This window comes from Bos taurus, chromosome 6 (assembly GCF_002263795.3).
Source record: "Bos taurus isolate L1 Dominette 01449 registration number 42190680 breed Hereford chromosome 6, ARS-UCD2.0, whole genome shotgun sequence".
NCBI lineage: Eukaryota > Metazoa > Chordata > Mammalia > Artiodactyla > Bovidae > Bos > Bos taurus.
The window spans coordinates 17,561,686-17,586,638 of NC_037333.1; the positions used below are offsets into that span (position 1 = coordinate 17,561,686).

A 24,953-nucleotide genomic window follows, 5' to 3' on the forward strand; every position below is an offset into this window, starting at 1 on the left:
TTATCTTTGGATATTTCCTCCGATCATAGATCTGTTCTGAACATGAGGCTGGAGTACTCACCTGCTCTGTTGGGGATGCGCTCTAGAGGTGGCCCTGAGGAGGCAGTCTTGTTAGGAATGGGAAGGCAGGGAGAGGTTCTCTTGCTCTTACGGTGGTTTGTGGTCCCAGTCGTGAAGGAGGGAAAGTTCCTTGCAGACAGAGGGCTGGGCAACCTTGAGTCTGTATGACACAGGCTGTTGTCTGGCCCTTGTTACACAGATCTGACAGCATGCATCTTATCCCTTTAACAAAGTTCTAAGTCACTCTTCCCAGGGGACAGAATCGGCCTGATTTTTGCTTCTGGTATTTGAGTGGGAAGAAAAGGATGGTATCTTTAAAGAAAACATTCTTCATCTGTTCTCTATTGAAGGACTAATCGAGTCAGGAAATAAAATTGCTTCTTGATTTTGGGTGGAGTAGAGTTCTAGAGTTCTACTTAGCAGTCAAAAGGAACGTTTTGAGATCTTTTTATAACCATACATAAGGAAGAAGACTTAGGTTTTTGCTTCAAGGTAGAGTTGGCTTTCAAAAAATATTTGTTTGAATAAGTGGATAAATCAGTGAATGTCCTGAAAAACAGTGTGTGAAAAATTCCTAGCCAGCTTCGTATTGAGAGTTTAAGATAAAGAATGAAATGCACATTATTATTGCATTCTTTCTCGTTTTCACTTTGAAGGGAGATGAATTTACTTACTAGGTATGTTTGGGAGGCAAACCCTTTTAGAAGGATAAAAACAATTTAGTTGTAGATACTCTGTGATAGCTTCCTTAAAAAAAATTTTTTTTTAAGGAAATAAAACATGTTTGGCTGTTCCTTGGGATCAAGCCTGAAAATTTTTATTGGAGCTTAGTTGTGGGGTTGTATATTTTTTATCTAAGAAATACTGACAGAAAATTACAGTAACAGCAGACTAAAAGTTTACAGGGTATTTGATTCTTCTCTTGGATCAGCCTGAATAATATATTAGAAGACATCAGGTAGAATTCCTCATAATCTTCCCTCTTTGTTGGTATAAAATATTCATAAGAATTGGGTGTTGAAAGCTGTTTTAGTTTCCCAGAGATCACCGTGTCTTTAGTTCTTACATCTTATTTTTTCTCTATTTGTTAATATTTATTTATGATTTTTGCATCCATATTTTTTAAGATATTATTTATTTTTAGAGTTTATTTTCAATTGGAGGATAATTGCCTTACAATACTGTGTGGGTTTCTGCCATCTGTCAACATGTATCAGTCACAGGTACATGCACTCCCCTCTCTCCTGAGTTACTTTGGAAATAAAGTAACAATTTTGTTCCAGTAGTTTCCCAACCTCTTTTTTGGTTCTGTCTTCATCACCATCATTTTAAGGGAATCATTTGGAATGAAGTTCTCCAGAATTACCACATGAGTGGTTTTCAATGTGGGAGTGATGGAAATGAATTTAGGGTTCAGGGCTGTTTATCAATAACTTCATTAAGAGCCAGTGAGGAAAATGAAAGAATTAATCTTGGCCTACTGAGGACATATTTTGTCCCATTTGTGTTTCTGATTCCTGTCTGAAAGGGAAGGTATGACATTTTATTACCTAAATAAACTAAAAACTGCTTTTGAGAAGGTGGCAACGAGGGGATAGACAAATAATAAAAACAGAAGAGAGAGCACCACACAGGGTCAAACATGCTGTTTTGTATACAATATTGTAAAGTAATTAGCCTCCAATTAAATAAATTTAAGTTAAAAAAAAAAAGTTTTTAAGTCCTGTCATTTCAGAGCCAGGTGTGTCTCTTGAAGAAAATTCAGAGATCAAGGTACCTAAAGGTGCCCTTGGGTGCCTGCATTTTGGCTTTCCTCAGAGTCTTCCTTCTTGCAAGGCAAAGCTGATGAGGTGAGCTGGCTGCAGCAAGCCCTCTCACGGCCTCAGATTTGACTCCTGTATGGCAATCCACTCCAGTGTTCTTGCCTGGAGAATCCCAGGGATGGGGGAGCCTGGTGGGCTGCCGTCTCTGGGGTCGCACAGAGTGGGACACGACTGAAGCGACTTAGCAGCAGCAGCAGCAGCAGCTACACCCGAGAGCGTGGTCTGGTTAAAACAGCATAGGCTCTTGGACCATTCTTGGCCTGGTTTTAGGTTCGACTTCTCTGAGCTGTTTTAAGCTCACAGAAAAGGGTAATTTAAGGCATGCACCAGGAGGTGGGACTAAATATTCTTTAAGGTTCTGTCTCATTCTCCTTATTTTCTTACTTGTCTTATTTGCTTTTAACTTCATATTGAACTATAATATACAAAGGAGAAAGTGTACATTTCCCAGGTATACAATTAAGTGAATTTTTCCCGTTTAAACAGTCATGTGACCAGCACCCAGACAGGTGAAAAGACTGTTACCAGCACCTTTGACGATCTGCATCCTGCCCTCTCCTCTCCCCCCCGTCCTCCCCACCACAGTCATCACTGTCTTCACTTCTCACAGCGTAGATCCCATGAGCTCATTGGAAATTCTGGGAAGCAGACTCTAAGAGAGAGATGAGCCTTCAGGAGGATAGCTCTTGGAAGCAGCGCTTGTGGAAGAAAGAGAAAGGCAGGGAGCAGAGTTGGGCTGGAGGAGAAGCTGAGCTGCAGTTCGGTCTTAGTGGAAGCCTGAGTTGATCCTGGGTGGGCTTCTGGAAAGGCCCTTCAAAGATGCTTTCAGTTGCACGAAAAGTAGTCACTTAAACCTCTGTGTTGACCAGTGGTTGGCTGCCCAGGGAGGGGGCCTGCCTTTGACCGCTGCGTCTTCTTTCTGCAGGGGCAATTTCTAAAGAGGGCTGACAGCCTGCCGGGTGTGTGCTGGCAGCCCTCCTCAAAGTGGGGAAGCAGTCCTTCTTCCCTTGGGGGCCTGGGCATTGCATCACGGCGCCTAGTCCAGCCTTTCCTCGTGCTTTTATAACTGAAATCACACTGTGCCTGCTCTGGCATTTGGCTTCTTTCCCTTTGCGTATGTTGGTGAGACTCACCTTACTCTTCTGTGTAGCTGATTGTAGTTGGTCACTCTCTGCCCCGTGGGGTATCCTGTCATGTCACTGCACCCAGTATTGTTGATGGGCATCACAGTTTCCAGTTGTTTGCTATTAAGAATAGTACTGGAGTGAAGATGTTCGTGCATGACTTTTCGTGGGCATTTCTGTTGGTTTAATACCTAGAATTCTAGATATTCTAGGGGTGAGCCTTTGCTCAGCTTTGGTGGATGTTGCCAGCCAATTTTCGAACGTGTTTGTACCATTTTAGCGATACATTCTCATCAGCAGTGTATTTCTTTAGCTAAACGTGGTTACTTGTTTCATTTGAGCCATTTTGGTCCTCTGGCTGTATGTAACCAAGTGTCCTGTATATACTTTTACTGTTTCTTATGCTAAGTCACTGTGAAGTACACTGAAATACAAGAAATACACTGCTGATGAGAATGTATCGCTAAAATTCAACCACGTTAGAAAATTGGCTGGCAACATCTACTGTTTCTTAACCAACCTCTAAAATATTTTCATCGAACCAGTTTCACTGAAGAGGAAATGGAGAAGTAAATGGGTTGTATGTATATACCATGATTGAGAATATAAGAATAGCCTGTTTTTATTGAGCGCTTCCGGCAGACAAGTGTTCCAAGTGCTTTACGTGTATCAGCTAACTTCATCCTTAGAACGACGCTCAGAGAGCAGATAGATGATTATTATTCTCAATTCAGAGATGAGGAAACTGAGGTAGAGGGGTTAACATACCTGTTCAAGATCACACGGTAGTGTTGAGATAGTCTGGTTCCAGAGCCATGGGCTCTAACTGCCACAGAATGTTTTTCTTTTATCTTATCATATAAAATTAAAATATGTGGCCACAGATTTTTGGAAAACAGACTGGAAATAAATTCTTAAAGTATCCTATAGAAGTTACAAAACAGTGATTTAGGATGGCCTTGGCTGACATTGTTATCAGAGGTAGAATCTTTAGTACAGGGCTTTTCAAAATTATTTTTCATTTGTCACAAACCACAGTTGTGTGTTGTGATTATCGTTGTTTAATCTGTGCGTGCGTGCTCAGTCGCTTCAATTGTGTCCGACTCTTTGACCCATGGACTGTAATCTGCCAGGCTCCTCTGTCCATGGGATTTTCCAGGCAAGAATACTGGAGTGGGTTGCCATGCCCTCCTCCAGGGGATCTTCCTGACTCAGGGCTCAAACCCACCTCTCTTTTGTCCCCTGCATTGACAGGCAGGTTCTTTACCGCTAGTGCTACTTTTGAAGCCCTTGTTTAATCTATATTCTTAACTCTTTTTTTTTTTGGACACACCGCATAACGTGCTGGATCTTAGTCCCCAGCCAGCGATCAAACCTGTGCCCCTTGCATTGGAAGTGTGGAGTCCTAACCACTGGGCCACCAGGAATTTCCCTTACTCTCTGTATTCTTCTGATGGCTGCCTCATTGTTGTTCAGTTTTGAAGTTGTGTCCAACTCTTTGCAGTTGCATGCATTGCAGCAGTCCAGGCTTCCCTGGCCTTCACTATCGCCTGGAGTTTGATCAGACTCACATCTATTGAGTCGGTAATGCTATCCAACCATCTCGTCCCGCCTCATGGTAGTAGTCACATCTGCCTATTTTTTTTTAACTGTTGTTGTGAGAAGTAAATAGAATAAATATAAATCAGTAACACATTGCCTACCTTGTGACAATACATGGTAATTAATATCAACTGCCTTAAAAAACAGTAACAAACTGTGTTGCTGCAAGTTCTTAACATCCCTGGGATTCTGTCCCTGTCTCAGGGGAGCTGTGTACATCTCAAGGCTGCTCATCCATCTGTGTGAAGTTGTAGTGTTTTGATTATGGCAGAGAGCCTAGGATGACCAACTTCCTAACAGACTCCACATCAGAGCATGGATCTTCTGATTTGGAATATCCATTGGTGTTTGACAGGATAAAGCTCAAATAAAGAATATGAAGACAAATGAAAATAACCATTTCTTGAATGCCTGAATATGTGGCTATCATATACCGAGCAGATTCTTTGTGCATATTATATAACCTCATCCCCACAACAGTTCAGTGAGATAGCTGTTATTTCCATTTTACAGCTGAAGTTACTGAAGCTCAGAGAGACCAAGTAATGTAACTATGGTCTGTACAGGAAAACTGAAGCTGGACAGTAATTAAAGCAGTAAAAATAGATTTTTATTCGGGGACTATTGCAACATGGGGAAAAGAGACCGAAACAGAGACCTGGGCTCAGTTGAATCCATCATGGTCAAGTGGAGATTTATAGCCAAGGAGCAGAGTGGTGGTCAGTGGCTGGAAAATTACTAGAAGGAAACATCAGAAACAACGGGTATGGGATGATTCTGGTTAAATGGACCTAGCAGGATCCTTGCTGAAGGCAGGACAGCCTGTTCACATACCACTTGGAGGTGGTAGGGATGAAGAATTTGATCATGTATTGAGGATGGAGGGGCTGTAGACTGACTTAGCAAGATTTTTGCCACAGTTGGTAGTATAAGCCCTACAAGGTGGATTCTGAAGGTCAGGGCATTGAGAGCTTGGAGGAACCTCATCAAAGTTAGGTCAAGGAGGGAATCTTGGTCATATCTTAAAACCAGCAAGATGTGCAAATGGACCTGAAACTCAAGCTTTTCTGACTCCAAAGTCTGTGTCTTCTTTTCATCAGGCTCCTTGCTGCCTGGAAGCCTGTCAGGGGCCATAGCAGTCGGTAGGAGGGCAAAGAGGTTAAAGATGCCCCGTGCCAACACAGAGCTCCCAGGCTTCCTAGAAGGGAATAAAGGCATATTAGAGCAGTTTCTGCATGTAAATCTCTGGGGTGTCAGTTACATGCTAAGAGCTGTGGCTCTTGTCAGAAAGCACTGCATCTGGTACCCAAGCAAAGGCAATTTTTAACTTCTGAACTTCTACAGAACAAACTTAAGAAATTCTGACAAATACCTCCATATTTTAAACTATTAAATATTTTAATGTTTATGACCTGGCAGGATTTAAACTGTTATATTGAGTGGCTTTTGAAAACTATCCATTTCTTTTTCTCAAGTGCCTCACTTGTGTGCTTGACTTATTTGGCTTATTCACAGCCTCAAATGAATTTTTTTATAGTTAAAAAAACACACACAACACTCATTTTTGTAGCTTTTCCAGTGACATCAGGACAAAGTTTGCCAGTAATGCTCATTTGCCAACTAATAATAATAAAATAAAAGCAATGACTCTTCCTTTAATCATTTTCTGTAGGTCATTTAGAAGGCATTGGTACCGGATTTGTTTCTCCAGCACAAATGCTTCTCAGAATGATGAGCAGCTGTTAGCCTATTTGGTTATCAACAGGATGTCCCTGATTTTCCAGTCTGTAAAAGATTTGATGGCTTGATTCCTAAATTCCATTTTAGGAATTGGGTAGGTGGGGGCAGGGCAGCATGTGGTGGGAGAGCTACTTCTCTAATGCTAAAAAATTGTCCCATCTCACTAAATGCTATAATCCATTTATATAAAGGACAAATAATGCTTTTTAAGATGTGTTACATGAACGTGCTGAAAGTAAGATATATCTTGGAATGTAGACATGTGCAGTAAGTTTTCTCTTGGTCTTTAAGGCATTTGAATGAAAATTACCGGTTGAATTCTGGAGAAAATGTATCATTATAAGCTGCCATGAAAGTTATTGGTGCAGTTAGTAAATGACTCCTTAGTAGCAACTGATTGTATTTAATTGAGCAAATGCCCTTAATCAGGGACAGTAGGAGCATTCTGCCACGTGATGCAGTATATTCGTTTAATTAGTCCAAGCTTTACACCGCTATCTGGAGCAGTAAATAGGAAGTCTATTAAGGTTTAAACCCTGTTCTTCCCCATAAACACTTCCAAGCCCTTAACAACTAAAGGGACAGCTCTTAGGATCTGAGCCTAAGTATAGGAGCCATAAACCCCCGAGTTTTAATTATAACCTTTGACTCTCTTTGAGCTCTTTGATCATTTTGTCTTCTGGTCATTTATTTTATTAATGTTTCTGGAATAGTGCAACACAGATTCACAATCTCTTATCTGAAGTACTTGGGGTCATGTATTACTTAATCCTGCTTATGGGCCTGGGGCATAAAACACATTTAGTATTTCTTAACAAAATGAATGCTTTTCCACATTAATTGGGATCAGCAAAGGCCACAGATAAACTTTGTCAGTTTTGATCAATTTTGCTAATGTTAGTTTTAAAAAATGGTTTTTGGATTTCAGATGGTTACCGTAAGATTATTGAACACATCCCTTTGGTAGTATGTACATGTATCACATGATCATGTTGAAAACTTTAAACCTACATAATGTTGTATGTCAGTTACATCTTGTTAAAGCTGGAAAAAAATGAAGTTCAGATTTTTGGATAGGGAATTGTGGATCTTTATCACAAAAACATTTAAAGTCTGTTGATTTATTTTAAAAATAACTTTGGGCTTCCCTGGTGGCACAGTGGTAAAGAATCCGCCTGCCAGTGCAGGAGTCATGGGTTGCATCCCTGGAGAAGGAAATGGCAACCCACTCCAGTATTCTTGCCTAGGAAATCCCATGGACAGGGGAGAGCCTGGCGGGCTACAGTCCACGAGATCGCTAAGAGTCAGGCACTACTGAGTGATTGAGCAGCAGCAGCATCTTTATTTTATACACTTTTAGCTTATATGTATCTTGAAAAGTGAAATCACTAATTTAATTCAGAGACATTAGATTTTATAGGTGTGTCAGATGCTTTTCACAGGGAAGGAGGAATATACCCTGTTTTCCTCCTGACTTTGCCATAGACTTCCAGCTCAGAATCTGTTCTTGTCTGTTTCTTACTCTGGCAGCATCAAGATCAAATATTGTCTTTTAGTTTGGCCTTTCACTTTTCCCTGCAGTTGTAATCTATGCTGTTTCTTCCCTAAATGTAGCTTGTATTTTCTCTCCTGCTCTGAGTCCTATCTTGTAGGGCATGACAGTTAAGTAGCTCCACGTGAATTGGTATGCATGGACTTTGGCATTGGAGAGACCCAATGTCAAATACTCCTCTTAGTTATTCATTTTGCAACTTTGAGTGTATTATTGAAAGTTTTCTTATTTGTAAAATAGAAATATTGACTATCTTATTGATTTACTCTAAACATTAAATGGGAGAAGGCAATGGCACCCCACTCCAGTACTGTTGCCTGGAAAATCCCATGGATGGAGGAGCCTGGTAGGCTGCAGTCCATGGGGTCAAGAAGAGTCGGACACGACTGACCGACTTCACTTTCACTTTCCATTTTCATGTTAGAGAAGGAAATGGCAACTCATTCCAGTGTTCTTGCCTGGAGAATCCCATGGACGGAGAAGCCTGGTAGGCTGCAGTCCATGGGGTCGCACAGAATCGGACACGACTGAAGCGACTTAATAGTAGTAAACATTAAATGAAATATTCATAAAACACTTTGTTTTCATGTTAGGAAGAACTTAATAACTAGCGCCTGTTTTTTCTTCACTCGCCCCTGTGAAGGATCTCATGAAATGTTTTCCAGTGACATCATGGTTGCCTTCCTGTGGTTCCTTAAAATAATAATCATTGAGGAGGTGGAGAGACAGAAAAGAGTCAAAGACTTTTGGCATTTACGAAAAACAAATTTTGGGGTCCCTGGGCTTGGGAGGCTGAAGCGGGAGGAGGACTGTGGATTTGCTGTCTCCCCCATGACCCTCTTTACACCTGCCAGTGGCCTGGGCTCAACCAGGGCAAAGTAATTTACAAGAATAAAACAGTTTGGTTGCTGATGGTTCTGAACAAATCCTTCTCTTACATTTGAGTTATGTTATTTTGAACCCTGAGACATCTGAGGTTTATCCTTGAAGAGAGAGGAAATCTTTGGGAAAGTCTGTATTTTACGAATCAGGCCTCAATTCTTAATGCTCAGAATGAAGGGTTTGGATTCCATAATCTAAACACTACTTTTCAACTCTTAAAATTGTGTGATGGGCATAATTATAAGGTGTGTCTAATTCTCTTCTACAAGCTGGAGAATGGCATATGTAAGTAGATCTCATCATTTTCGCATTGCAAATCAGAACTACGACTCTTACGATGACTGAATAGTGTTCCATGTCTGTGCAGAGCTATGGGAATTGGTCGAAGCGCTTAGAACGCTTAGTTGTGCAGAGATTGGAAATGATAAGTACCTAGGATCTACATGGCGGTAAGGATAAACCTTGTCTTTATTTGCCTCTCTAGATTTTCCCAGTCAACTTGAAGAGATTAAAATCATTCTTGCCATTGAGAGATCAAGAGGCAGACCATTCAGATTTGGGAATTTCAAGAAAATAGGTTAATACTAAAGTGTTGTGATAATGTATAACCAAGATGTGCAGGAATTTTAACGTGAAATTCAAGAGATGAATGAAAATACGGATGTTTTTACCCAACAAAAATAGTTAATTGGTTTGACTTTAAAGAATTTTTGTAGCATTAAGACAAGTACCTTTTTGACAATTTGTTTTTGTTTTTTTTTAACATTTTAAGTGTACATTTTAATAGCATTAACTATGGTCACATGGTTGTGCACTGTCAATTTCCAGAACTTTTTCATCATCCCAAACAGGAACTCTATACCCAGGAAACAGTGTCTTCCCTTTCTCTAGCACCATAGCCTTTGGTAACCTCTGTCCTACTTTCACCTTAATGGATTTGCCCCTTTTGGTGTCTCCTGTACGTGGAATCATGTAGTATAATGTTTTTAAGGTTAATGCATGTTATAACATACATCATTCCTTTTCATGGCTGCTGAAAAGTGGACACAACTGAAGCTAAGTCACTTCAGTCATGTCTGACTCTGTGCGACCCCATAGGCGGCAGCCCACCAGGCTCCCCCGTCCCTGGGATTCTCCAGGCAAGAACACTGGAGTGGGTTGCCATCTCCTTCTCCATTGCATGAAAGTGAAAAGTGAAAGTGAAGTCGCTCAGTCAGGCCCTACTCTTAGCGACCCCACGGACTACAGCCTACCAGGCTCCTCCGTCCATGGGATTTTCCAGGCAAGAGTACTGGAGTGGGGTGCCACTGCCTTCTCCAATCCTTTTTGACAATTTGGAAAAGAAAATTTGCATGACAAAAACAGCTTCAGTGTCTGAAGTTCTTTCACAAATCAGTTGAATATATGAATTTGGCTTTATGATGTGGTTACTTTAATAGACTTCATTATAGTTAAAGAAAATCTTGATGTGAAATGTATAAAGAAATAGGTGATTTAAGTAGGGACTTAAATAAATGTTCTGTTTGTTATCTTCAGTGTTTTTAATTAAACAAAATTGAAAATATTATATGCTTAATCTGCCAGGTTTCTAGGACAGTGGAATTTCTCCACCGTTGGGTAGGAAGAAGGTATAGGACTAGTGGTGTTATATGTTATGTGGTATAGTCCAGATTTATAACATTATGATGTAATATAATTTTAAATTTGAAAAATAATTTTTTTTTTCTCTCAGAAGCCACTGAAAATTAAATTTACCAAAATCTTTGGTAGCTTAAAGAGCGGAGGATACAGTATAGTACAGTTCAGTCGCTCAGTCGGGTCCAACTCTTTGCAACACCATGGACCACAACACGCCAGGCCTCCCTGTCCATCACCAACTCCCGGAGTTCACTCAAACTTATATCCATTGAGTCGGTGATGCCATCCAGCCATCTCATCCTCTGTCGTCCCCTTCTCCTCCTGCCCTCAATCTTTCCCAGCATTAGGGTCTTTTCAAAGGAGTCGGTTCTTCACATCAGGTGGCCAAAGTATTGCAGTTTCAGCTTCATCATCAGTCCCTCCAATGAATATTCAAGACTGATTTCCTTTAGGATGGACTGGTTGGATCTCCTTGCAGTCCAAGAGACTCTCAAGAGTCTTCTTCAACACCGCAGTTCGAAAACATCAATTCTTCAGCACTCAGCTTTCTTTATAGTCCAACTCTCACATCCACACATGACTACTGGAAAAACCATAGCCTTGACTAGGCGGACCTTTGTTGGCAAAGTAATGTCTCTGCTTTTTAATATGCTGACTTGGTTGGTCATAACTTTTCTTCCAAGGAGCAAGCATCTTTTAATTTCATGGCTGCAGTCACCATCTGCAGTGATTTTGGAGCCCCCTAAAATAAAGTCTGTCACTGTTTCCACTGTTTCCCCATCTATCTGCCATGAAGTGATGGGACCAGATGCCATGATCTTAGTTTTCTGAATGATGAGCTTTAAGCCAACTTTTTCACTCTCCTCTTTCACTTTCATCAAGAGGCTCTTTAGTTCTTCTTTTTCTACCATAAGGGTGGTGTCATCTGCATATCTGAGATTATTGATATTTCTCCCAGCAATCTTGATTCCAGCTTGTGCTTCCTCCAGCCCAGGGTTTCTTATGATGTATTCTGCATATAACTTAAATAAGTAGAGTGACAATTTATAGCCTTGATGTACTCCTTTCCCTATTTGGAATCAGTCTCTTGTTCCATGTCCAGTTCTAACTGTTGCTTCCTGACCTGCATACAGATTTCTCAAGAGACAGGTCAGGTGGTCTGGTATTCCCATCTCTTGAAGAATTTTCCATGGGTTGTTGTGATCCACACAGTCAGGCTTTGGAATAGTCAATAAAGCAGAAATAGATGTTTTTCTGGAACTCTCTTGCTTTAATGGTGATCCAACGGATGTTGGCCATTTGATCTCTGGTTCCTCTGCCTTTTCTAAAACCAGCTTGAACACCTGGAAGTTCACGGTTCACGTATTGCTGAAGCCTGGCTTGGAGAATTTTGAGCATTACTTTACTAGTGTGTGAGATGAGTGCGATTGTGCAGTAGTTTGAGCATTCTTTGGCATTGCCTTTTTTTGGTATTGGAATGAAAACTGACCTTTTCCAGTCCTGTGGCCACTGCTGAGTTTTCAAATTTGCTGGCATATTGAGTGCAGCACTTTCACAGCATCATCTTTCAGGATTTGAAATAGCTCAACTGGAATTCCATCAGCTCCATTAGCTTTGTTGGTCATGATGGTTCCTAAGGCCCACTTGACTTCACATTCCAGGATGTCTGGCTCTAGGTGAGTGATCACACCATTGTAGGTATCTGGGTCATGAAGATCTTTTTTTGTACAGTTCTTCTTTGTATTCGTGCCACCTCTTCTTAATATCTTCTACTTCTGTTAGGTCCATACCATTTCTGTCCTTTATTGAGCCCATCTTTGCGTGACATGTTCCCTTGGTATCTCTAATTTTCTCGAAGAGAGCTCTAGTCTTTCCCATTCTATTTTTTCCTCTATTTCTTTGCACTGATCACTGAGGAAGGCTTTCTTATCTCTCCTTGTTATTCTTTGGAACTCTGCATTCAAATGGGTATATCTTTCTTTTTCTCCTTTACTTTTCGCTTCTGTTCTTTTCACAGCTATTTGTAAGGCCTCCTCAGACAACCATTTTGCTTTTTTTGCATTTCTTTTTCTTGGGGATGGTCTTGATCCCTGTCTCCTATACAATGTCATGAACTTCCATCTGTAGTTCTTCAGGCACTCTATCAGTTCTAATCCCTTGAATCTATTTCTCTCTTCCACTGTATAATTGTATAGGATTTGATTTAGGCCATACCTCAGTGGTCAAGTGGTTTTCCCTACTTTCTTCAATTTCAGTCTGAATTTGGGATTAAGGAGTTCATGATCTGAGCCACAGTCAGCTCCTGGTCTTATTTTTGCTGACTGCATAGAGCTTTTCCATCTTTGGCTACAAAGAATATAATCTGATTTTGGTAGATGATAGGTAACTATTTTCTAATGGAGTCAGGGAGCAAATGAGACTTTTATGTTTATAAAAAGGGGCATGGATTAAACATCATATTGCAATGATTCAAGAACTATTCTAATTCTAAAGTGTTTACATTGTAAATATTCTGTGTATGGAGATAAGTAATTTTGGTTCCTATATGTCACTGATTTTTGGTTTGTTAGTTGCACAATATCTTAATCTGTGATGGATGGCAGGGAGAACCATAACAGGATTTGCATAGATCAATATTATTTGAGAACTGATTATAATTTGAATTGTGAATACTCCCCTTTTAGCACTATTGGGTAGCAAAACTTAATTCTTACTTGTATCGCTTACATTGTTGAAGTAAGTTATGTGGAGTCAAAAAAACATTAGCTGCAAAAATGTACTTGGGGAGGGATTTCTGAAACAAATACCGATTTTTTTCAATGACAATTGCTGGCTGTGAATTGTTATTATTCTCCCATCCTTTTGATTTGATTTGATTTACAATGTTGTGTTAGTTTCAGATTCTCTTCCATTATAGGTTTATTACCAGATAATGAATATAGTAACAATACAGAATATACTGCTATACAGAACATTCTTATTTATTTTATATATAGTCATGTCTGTCTGTTAATCCCATAGTCCTAATTTATTCCCCTCCCCTTTCCCCTTTGGTAACTATAACTTTGTTTTCTATGTCTGTGAGTCTGTTTCTATTTGGTAAGTAAGTTCATTTGTACCAGTATTTTAAGATTCCACAATCAGATCAGATCAGATCAGATCAGATCAGTCGCTCAGTCGTGTCTGACTCTTTGCGTCCCCATGAATCGCAGCACGCCAGGCCTCCCTGTCCGTCACCAACTCCCAGAGTTCACTCAGACTCACGTCCATCGAGTCAGTGATGCCATCCAGCCATCTCATCCTCTGTCGTCCCCTTCTCCTCCTGCCCCCAATCCCTCCCAGCATCAGAGTCTTTCCCAATGAGTCAACTCTTCGCATGAGGTGGCCAAAGTACTGGAGTTTCAGCTTTAGCATCATTCCTTCCAAAGAAATCCCAGGGCTGATCTCCTTCAGAATGGACTGGTTGGATCTCCTTGCAGTCCAAGGGACTCTCAAGAGTCTTCTCCAACACCACAGTTCAAAAGCATCAATTCTTCGGCGCTCAGCCTTCTTCACAGTCCAACTCGCACATCCATACATGACCACAGGAAAACCCATAGCCTTGACTAGACGAACCTTTGTTGGCAAAGTAATGTCTCTGCTTTTGAATATGCTATCTAGGTTGGTCATAACTTTCCTTCCAAGGAGTAAGCGTCTTTTAATTTCATGGCTGCAGTCACCATCTGCAGGGATTTTGGAGCCCCCAAAAATAAAGTCTGCCACTGTTTCCACTGTTTCCCCATCTATTTCCCACGAAGTGGTGGGACCGGATGCCATAATCTTCGTTTTCTGAATGTTGAGCTTTAAGCCAACTTTTTCACTCTCCACTTTCACTTTCATCGAGAGGCTTTTGAGTTCCTGTTCACTTTCTGCCTTAAGAGTAGTGTCATCTGCATATCTGAGGTTATTGATATTTCTCCCGGCAATCTTGATTCCAGCTTGTGTTTCTTCCAGTCCAGCGTTTCTCATGATGTACTCTGCATAGAAGTTAAATAAACAGGGTGACAATATACAGACTTGACGAACTCCTTTTCCTATTTGGAACCAGTCTGTTGTTCCATGTCCAGTTCTAACAGTTGCTTCCTGACCTGCATACAGGTTTCTCAAGAGGCAGGTCAGGTGTTCTGGTATTCCCATCTCTTTCAGAATTTTCCACAGTGTATTGTGATGCACATAGTCAAAGGCTTTGGACTAGTCAATAAAGCAGAAATAGATGCTTTTCTGGAACTCTCTTGCTTTTTCCATGATCCAGTGGGTGTTGGCAATTTGATCTCTGGTTCCTCTGCCTTTTGTAAGACCAGCTTGAACATCAGGAAGTTACTAGAGATCAGTGGAGAAATAACTCCAGAAAGAATGAAGGGATGCAGCCAAAGATTCCACAATAGGTGATATCTTTTAAATGTCTTTCTCCGATTCACTTCAGTTAGTATGATAATCTCTGGATACATTCATGTTGTTGTAAATGTCAGGATTTCATTCTTTCTTGTGGCTGAGTAGTATTCCATTGCATAAATATAGCTGTTGAGCTAAGAAGGCAGAGATTGGGTTTCAGGGCTGCTGAAGCAACGAGACTTGCAGCACAGAACTAAGGCAGGGCTTCCCTGGTGGCTCAGTTAGTAACGAATATGCCTGCATGCGGGAGACCTGGGTTCAATCTCTGGGTCAGGAAGATCCCCGGGGAAGGAAATGGCTGCCCACTCCAGTATTTTTTCCTGGAGAATTCCATGGGGATTCCATAGAGGAGCCTGGTGGGCTACAGTCCATGGGGTCACAAAGGGTCGGACACAACTGAGTGACTAATGCTTTCACTTTCAGGACAAGAGAAGATGTGAGGGTGTTCCCCAGGGTTCCTTGGCCTGCTTTTGTGCAGGGCAAGACTCTGAGGCCTGGTAGAGAGTAGCTACAATAAGTTTGAGAGTGGATGGAAGGTACTAGAGGTTATTCATTGTTGAAAGATGACATTGCAGCCTAGCTAAAGTGGAGAAATCTTGTTAACATCTTAGATATGCAACTAAGACACCAGAAACAAATGCTTTTGGAAAATAGGCCACATTGTCCAGAAAGCGTGTTATCAATTTGTTTACAGTCAGTAAGTGGGAAATCACACAGAATTGGACAGGGGAAGTTTAAAGAATTGTTAAACTTTAATAGCTGCTGCTGCTAAGTCATTTCAGTCGTGTCTGTCTCTGTGCGACCCCATAGACGGCAGCCCACCAGGTTCCGCCGTCCCTGGGGTTCTCCAGGCAAGAACACTGGAGTGGGGTGCCATTGCCTTCTCTGAACTTTAATAGAGAAGTAACTAAAAAATGCAGAGTGAACTCTGAAGGGTACCCTAGGGCTGAGGGAGATTACCAAAGGAAGGGTAGAATTGGAAAAGGGATCCTCTCCCCAAGGCTGGGCTTCAGATCTCATTGGAAAAGGTATGGTTTCTTCCCACTGGATGGTGAAATTGAGTGGACTCTCTGGACCACACTGGTTCATAACAGTGTGCCAGATGCCAGATAACAGGAAACAACCCTCTTTCTGGTTCACAGGCTGCTGCTGCTGCTGCTAAGTTGCTTCAGTGTGTCCGACTCTGTGCGACTCCATAGACAGCAGCCCACCAGGCTCTGCTGCCCCTGGGATTCTCCAGGCAAGAACACTGGAGTGGGTTGCCATTTCCTTCTCCAATGCATGAAAGTGAAAAGTGAAAGTGAAGTCACTTAGTCGTGTCCGACTCTTAGCGACCCCATGGACTGCAGCCGACCAGGCTCCTCCATCCATGGGACTTTCCAGGCAAGAGTACAGGAGTGGGGTGCCATTGCCTTCTCCAGGTTCACAGGCTAGCTGAGGCTAAAGACTGGTGAGCTCAGTGGGGGTCACAGCATTCATTGGGAGCTGGCTTGCTGCCAGATTGGTGCACACTGTGAGATACCCATGTAGCAATTAATGCAGGAAGCAACTCTCTGAGGCACAGTCTAGCACAGCGGGATACGTGAGTAAGCAGAGGGAGTCAGGAAGCTGCTAGTGGGAGGCTTGGAGTGCACTGGTGTTTGCATTAGGAGGACTGTAGCGAGGTGATCACTGGACTCAGGCTAGGGCTTTGAGGTTGTCGAAGGAGTGTGCACTTTGGGTTTGCTGCTGGACCCCTGTGCCACCAAATGGCCCCATATTCAGGTACCGCTACACATCCTTCCTCCTGCAGTGTCCCTCTAATGCCCTTTGCTGATTTAACATTGTGCCCACTGTGAAGGAGAAATGCCTAGTTTTCAATCCATTTTCTCAGCAAATACTAAGGGTGAATTTGGAGTTGAAAGGCAGTAGGTTGGTAATTGGTCCAAAAAACTGGACTGAACCTGCCCAATAGAGCTTAAAATTGAGCCTCAAAAAGATAAGAAGACGTGCCAGTAAATTACCTGCCTGCTGGAATCAGGCTCTTAACATTCTAAACGAGAACAGCATTATTCAGGGTCCTTAACACAAATCATTCACAAGTCCAGCATACAACAAATTATTGGAAATAAGCAAGGAACTGTGATTTATAATCCAGAATAAAAACTTTCACTAGAAGCGTACCTTTAGATGATGCTGATGTTGGAATTAACAAATAAGACCATTGAAGCTTCTTAAACAAAAATATTGTCTTTGGATGGGGAATCTCAGAAAAGTGGAAGCTGAAAAAAATCAAGTGGAAAACTAAGGGCTAAAAAAGTATAGTATCTGAAACAGAAATGTTTATTGGATAAACTTAAAAGCTGACTAGAGTTGGCAGAAGAAAAAGGTCAGTGAGTTTTTTAAAACTCTGTAGGAATTTTTTGAAAAAGGAAAATAAATGGGAGAAAACAAGCAGAGCCTCAGTAACTTGTGGACAATCTCAAGCCATCTAACATATGTATGAATGAAGTTCTGAAAGAGAGAGAGAGAATGTGGCACAAAAACTTTTTGGAAAAAAAAAAAGTGGTTGTAAGTTTTCTGCAATTGGTGGAAAACATCAGCCTACAAATTCAAGAAGCCCAGTAAATATAAGAAAGGATAAACCCAGAGAAAACCACAGTTAGGTACATAGTAGCCAACCTGCTGAAAATTTATGATAGAGAGGAACCTTAAAAGCAGAGAGATGGGGAGAGGAAGAGGGAACAGTAGGGGAGTAATGAGAGTGATGGCTGGCTTCTCAAGCGCATTATGAGCTAGAAGCAATGGAGTAGCATTTTCAAGAGAGAAAAAAAGTAGAAACATGTCTAGTAATCTAGAATTCTATAGTCAAGCAAAAATAAAGGTGAAGGGAAGACATTTCAGGTAAGTGAAAGTTGAGAGTTTTATTAATGGGGAAAAAAAGTTTTTCAGGAATCCTCTAGACAGCTTCCCAAGAGATTGTTATTTGCGCAGGCACCCATGCTATATTGCTGGGAAAGCAAGGACGTAGCATTTTCATCCTTTAGGGGGAGGTTTCTGTCACTAAGGAATAGGGAGCTCAGAGAGAAATCAGTTGTTGTGGAGGCAACGAGCAGTGTTTGCCACATGTGAATTAAATTACTCTTATAATCAGAAAAAAATGACAAAGCTGTTTGTTCTTTGCTACACAGATGAAAGTAAAGCAGAAAATAAGTCCTTTGTTGTTAGGTTGGCCATTTACAGATTCTTATAGGGGTTCATAGAAAACTTTTAGGCATCATCATGTAGTCCTTCAGTATGGATTCAGTTTCCTGATAATTATGCTAGCCAATGGCATAAAAAGATAAGGAATACATCCTGACCTCAGTCTGCCGGATAGACAGACAGTTCTTTCTGGGTTTTAACAACCATCTTCTGGGCAGCATGTCATCTTCTTCAGAGAGGAAAGGAGTTTTCTTTAGAAATTCTGGTCAGGAAGCAATTAATTCAACTGTGATGGTCAGGAAATACTTCACAGAGTAATAGTAATAGTGGCAGTAATAACCACTTTCCTTTATTGAAGGCCAGGTAGTATCCTGAGTACTTTCAAAACTTCCAACAATCTTATGCATTACGTGTTATCATTCTCATTTTTATAAATTAGGAAACTGAGGCTTGTGTAAAGAAGTTGCTTAAGATCCTTCTATCAGTGAGGGGCAAAGCTAGGATTCAAATCTAGGACAGCCTGACTTGAAAGCCTACGTTCCTAACCAGATACCAGTGGCCATGGCTGACTTGCATTCACTTCATTAAAACATATTACCTGTTCAGTAGGTTATAAGTTGACTCACACTAGGCTTTCTTGGAAGAATGACATTTGATTTGCTTACTCATGGCTGTTAAAAATCATAAAGTTTTCTCATAAGGGAACCATTCATTAAAATATACATTGAAACCATTTAGGTTGCCTGCAGGGGAAAGCTGACTCCATGTTTGTTGTGTTTACATGTAATTTACTCATATACCTTCTAAAAGAAGTCAGAGAAGCAATTACATTTTCTGACAGTTTTATAAGGCAGACTTATAACTGGCCCATGTCACCAATATGCTTTTGAAATATATTCCTGGCTTATTGACCAGTTGGCACTTGAATGATTTAAGCATCCAGACGTAAATATATAATTAGCAAAGTAAGTTCACCTAAGTTCAGAAAACTTAGACTGCCCTTTTAATTTAACTCTGTAAGCAGTAGCTATTTTTCATGAGGCAGAAAAGATTTTACATTTAAGTGGAGTTGCAGAGTACTTAATTGATGATTTGATGCTGACTGACCCCTTGATACAAATTGAGTCTGAACAAGTGGAATTCTTCTGTGTGTCTGCTGCGAAGGGGCAGAGGGAAATGAGCAGATATTTCATGAAGAGCTGAATCTGGGGTGAATGGAGGAAGGGGTGGTGTATGTGGAGAACAAAGGTCGTGTGGCTTCATGCTTTGCCATCTGGTGCATACAGAACTACTGCAGCTCACTGCAAGCAGAAGTAACACTGTAGTGGAAAAAGAGGTAGTTACAGGGCCTTAGGTCCTTTCTCTTCAGCTGGCTCATGAGGAAAGCAAACTAGGCTAGTGCTCAAGAGGCTTTGTAATGATCCACATCTGCAAGTGGCACACATCACTTTGGCTTTCATTTCTTTGGTCAGAACTCAGTGGTGGGGAGACTGAGAATTGTATTAAACTGTGTGTTTAGGAAGAAAGACAGTACAAGGTATATAGAAACAAAGGTCTATGGAAAACTAAGCAAGCAGAAAACGAATTAAGGCAATTATTAACTCTAGGAAAAACAGTTGTACAAGGAGAGGAGTAAAATAAAGATGATAACAGCCAACATTTATTGTGTACTTACTCTGCTCCAGGTACTATTCTAAGTCCTCAGTTTTTTCATATGTTAATTTTATTAAAAATTATATCCAGTAAATACAATTGTAATCCCCATTTTACAGATAAATGGTTACTTCACCAAAGTATTGATACCACAGTGTTTATTGAATAAATGGGATAGGGAATGAAGACAGTGGAGTAAGAGCCAAATATCTTCTTTTATAGTAGTAAATAATCATGTGGAAATTATGCCTATATTACAATTTTGAACATGACCAATTTGAACTATGCAGGTCCACTTTTATGCAGGTTTTTATCCAGTAAATATGTACAGTACTGCATGATTTGTGCTTGATTGAATCCATGGATGTAGAACCTTGAATACGGTGGGCTGACTATGGGACTTGAGCATCCACAGATATGGAGGGATGACAGTATATAATATCTAAAATTAACAGTCAGGTTACAACTGTATACATGTACTGTTTAGAAATATAGAGGTAAATATCAGTAGAAACAACTAGAAAAGTTGAAAATCCTCAGGGTGGCCTATTCAAATATAGGGTATGGGGTTGCCTTCACACTCCTGGACTTTCTGAACTATGTTGATATAAAAATAAAGTACTTGGTAGAAGAGAGGCTATCAAGAGAGATGAAATGATATGCAGTGGCCATCATTTATGTCACTGTTCACATAGAACTGAGATGGTTTTGTAAATCACTAAATAATGGAGCCGTACACTGACAGGGAACGAAGACCAAGTGTGTGGACCTGGGTTTGTCCTACGCTCTGTTGGCCGAGTCACTTAACCTTTGAGGATTCACTTCCTTCCTGTTTTAATGAGAATGATGCTCTCTTCCAGTTACTTTAACTTCTACATTTCTATAGTTCTAGGTGTTAGACCAAGTAATTTTTGTTTTTACACAGTGAGTCAATGTGACGGTATAGGCTACAGAGCTACCTTTGAAAGCAGCTGGCTGTTAAGTCACAGCCAACACCTTGTCTTATGCTTCCCAGATCCATATACATATATACTTGTAGATTTTTTTGGAAGGGGAGGGCTTGCCAGGTGTTTTTTTTTTTTTTTTTCCTGGCTTCCCGAGATGATTTTAATTTGTTGAGATTTCCTGCTAATAGATACTGATTATATAGGAAGTATATACATTTATTATCCACTTACTACTTCTAAGTGCTGGTCATGAAATCGTGGTTGTCTAATGTGACCATTTCTGTTCTAGGTCCAGTGGCATTGCAGAGCACGGATGGTTGCGGGAGCCAACTTCTACATTGTTGGCCGAGACCCTGCTGGCATGCCCCATCCAGAAACAGGGAAGGATCTTTATGAGCCGACTCATGGCGCCAAAGTGCTGACCATGGCCCCGGGCCTGATCACCTTGGAGATCGTTCCCTTTCGAGTTGCCGCTTATAACAAGAAAAAGAAGCGGATGGACTACTATGACTCTGAGCAGTAAGTTTTACATTCTCTACATAAATCTGTGAAACACCTTGTGTTCTAAGCTGCTCCTAGGGTTTTAATGTACTGCCTTATCTTTACAACAGCTGACCAGTGGCAGGCTTTGTTGTACCAGTTTCAGAGACGGGCAAACCAAAGAAACTAATTTCTCAATACTTTAGAAGTAGAAATAAAAATTGAGTCTAGTTTCATGGTTCATGATCTTAGGAATTTTCTTGGGAAGTGTTAAGGCAGTGATGACATTTCTGTCTGTCTTATAGAAGTAGTCCAAGTACTCAGCGATGATTTTGCTAGTAAGTGCAAGGGATCCAAGTAATAAGAGAGTTTGACTAATATTTGTGCAGTCATTGTGTGACAGGCACTCTCCTAATTGCATTATAGGTATTAAGTTAATACTTGTAATTAATGCCCTATACTAATCCTGTGAAGTAGGTACAGTTATCCCCATTTTGTAGATTGGTAGTAAGCTGAGGCATACAAAGTTCAAATAATCTTGTACTGTCACAGATCCAGTGAATGGCAGCTCACTGGGTATGCTGACCACTGAGAGTGCAACTTCATTCTTCAAAGATCTTAGAAGGAGCAAAAAATGAACAACCTTTTCATGCAAATTATTGGTAATATTGAGCATGTATCTATCTTCTGTTGACTGGCAACATTTTATTATGACCAACCTAGATAGCATATTCAAAAACAGAGACATTACTTTGCCCACAAAGGTTCGTCTAGTCAAGGCTATGGTTTTTCCTGTGGTCATGTATGGATGTGAGAGTTGGACTGTGAAGAAGGCTGAGTGCCGAAAAATAGACGCTTTTGAACTGTGGTGTTGGAGAAGACTCTTGAGAGTCCCTTGGACTGCAAGGAGATCCAACCAGTCCATTCTGAAGGAGATCAGCCCTGGGATTTCTTTGGAAGGAATGAGGCTAAAGTTGAAACTCCAGTACTTTGGCCACCTCATGCAAAGAGTTGACTCATTGGAAAAGACTCTGATGCTGGGAAGGATTGGGGGCAGGAGGAGAAGGGGACAACAGAGGATGAGATGGCTGGATGGCATCACCAACTCGATGGATGTGAGTCTGAGTGAACTCCGGGAGTTGGTGATAGACAGGGAGGCCTGGTGTGCTGCAATTCATGGGGTCGCAAAGAGTTGGACACGACTGAGCGACTGATCTGATCTGATCTGATCTATAGGTAATATCCATACCTCGAGATACTGTGGGTTCAGTTCCAAACCACTGAAATTAAAGTGAGTAATCCCAATAAAGCAAGTCACATAAAATTTTTTTGTTTCCTAGTACAAATAAAAGTTATGTCTACATATAGTATAGTATATTAAGCACACAGTAACAGTATTTCTAAAAAAGCAATTTACATACCTTAATTTAAAAAACTTTATTGCTTAAAAATGTTAACCATCCTCTGAGCCTTCAGTGAGTTGTGATGTTTTCACCGGTGGAGGGTCTTGCCTACATGTTGATGGCTGCTGACTGATTAGGGTGGTGGTTGCTGAAGTTTGGGCTGTGGTAGTATCTTAAAATAAGACAACAGTGAAGTTTGCCACATCCATCAACTGTTTCACTAATGAGCTCTCTGTAACATACAATCCTGTTTAATAGAGCTTCTTTCAAAATTGGACTCAGTCCTCGCAAACCCTGCTGCTGTTTTATCAGCTAAAGTTTATGTAATATTCTAAATTCTTTGTTGTCATTTAAAAATCTACAGCATCTTACCAGGAGTAGATTCCATCTCAAGTAACCACTTTCTTTGCTTATTAGAAGCAAGTCTTTAGCCATTTAAGTTTTATTGTGAGATTGCAGCAATTCAGTCACATCTTCAGACTCCACTTCTAATTCTAGTTCTCTTACTGTTTCTACCACATCTGCAATTCTTTCCTCCACTGAAGCTTCAAACCCCTCAGGTCACCCATGACGTTTGGAATTAGCTTCTTCCAAACTCCTGTGAATGCTGTTATTTTGACCTCTCCCCAGGAATCCCAGATATTCTTAACGGCATCTAGAATGGTGAATCCTTTTTTAGAAGGTTTTCAATTGACTTTGCCCAGATCCATCAGAGGAATCAGTGTCTGTGGCAACTACAGCTTTATAAAATGTATTTCTTAAATAAGAAGACTTGAAAGTGGAAATTAGTCCTTTATCCACAACGTTGGCCGGCGTGAAAGTAACATTAATCTCATTGCACACCTCCATCAGAGCTCTTGGGTGACCAGGCGCATTGTCAATGAGCAGTGTCAGTATTTTGAAAAGAATCTTTTTTTCTGAGCAAAAATTCTTAACATTGGGCTTAAGATACTCTGTAAAACCATGTTGTAAACAGATGTGCTGTTGTTCAGACTTTGTTGTCCCATTTATACAGCAGAGGCAGAGTAGATTTAGCATTGTTCTTAAAGACACTAGGATTTTTGGAATGGTCAATGAACATTGGCTTCAACATAAAGTCATCAGCTGCAGTAACCTCTAACAAGAGTCAGCCTGTCCTTTGACGCTTTGAAGCTAGACATTGACTTCTCCTCTCTAGCTATGAATGACATCATCTAGATGGCATCGTCTTCCAATAGAAGGCTATTTCACCTACATGGAAAATCTGTTGTTTAGTGTGAAAGTGTTAGTTGCTCAGTTGCGTCTGACTCTTTGTGACTCCGTGGACTGTAGCACAGCAGGCTCCTCTGTGGAATTCTGCAGGCAAGAATACTGCAGTGTGCTTGCCATTCCCTTCTTCAGGGGCTCTCCACGGACTGAACCCAGGTCTCCTGTGTTGCAGGCAGATTCTTTGCCATCTAAGCCACCAGGGAAGTCCATTGTTTAGTGTAGCCACCTTCATTAATGATCTCAGCTAGATCTTCTGGATAACTTGCTGCAGCTTCTATATCAGCACTTGCTTCTTCACCTTGTACTTTTATGTTATGGAGATGGCTTCTTTCCTTAAACCTTATGAACCAACCTCTGCAGGCTTCAGACTTTTCTTTTTAAACTTCCTCACCTCTCTCAGTCTTCACAGAATTGAAGAGAGTTGGGGCCTTGCTCTGAATTAGGCTTTGGCTGAAAGGATTATTATAGGTGGTTTGATCATCTATCCAGACCACTAATACTTTCTCCATATGAGCAATAAGGCTTGTTTGGCTTGCTTGTCCTTCATGTGTTCATGGAGTAACACTTTTAATTTGCTGCAATAACTTTTTCTTTGCATTCACAACTTGGCTGCTTAGCATGAGAGGCCTAGCCCATCTCAATTTTCAACATGCCTTCCTCACTAATAAGCATAATCATTTCTAGCTTTTGATTTAAAGTGAGACATGCACTTTTGACTCGAAAACTTAGAGGGCATTGTAGATTATTAATTGACCTGGTTTCAATATTGTTGTGTCTCAGGGAATAGCGAGGCCTGAGGAGAGGGAGAGAGATGGGGGAACTGCTAGTTAGTGGAGCAGTCAGAGCACATACATTTAGTAAGTTCACCATCATTATATGGGCATGGTTCATGGGGCTCTAAAACAATTACAGTAACCTCCAAGATCACAGATCACCGATACAATAATAATAATGAAAATGTGTGTGTGTGTGTGTGTATGTTAGTTGCTCAGTTGTGTCCAACTCTTTGTGACCCCGTGGACTGTAGCTGTCCAGGCTCTTCTGTCCATGGGATTCTCCAGGCAAGAATACTGGAGTGGGTTGCCATTTCCTTCTCCGATTTTAAGAAATAGGTAATCCAAAAAGGAAGAACCAATTGCAAAATACAGGACTTTAAGAAAAATAATAAACATTAAATATTTCATAGA

The 24,953-nt window shown here is 40.8% G+C and overlaps 1 protein-coding gene across 2 annotated transcripts in view; it reads left to right on the top strand.

Moving 5' to 3' along the window:
• Positions 1–24,953, top strand: part of PAPSS1 (3'-phosphoadenosine 5'-phosphosulfate synthase 1) — a 112,375-nt gene that overhangs the window by 72,384 nt on the left and 15,038 nt on the right. For both annotated transcript variants that reach the window (NM_001034210.2, XM_005207593.4), the window contains 1 exon segment: positions 20,925–21,154. In NM_001034210.2, the coding sequence (NP_001029382.1) occupies positions 20,925–21,154 (230 nt within the window).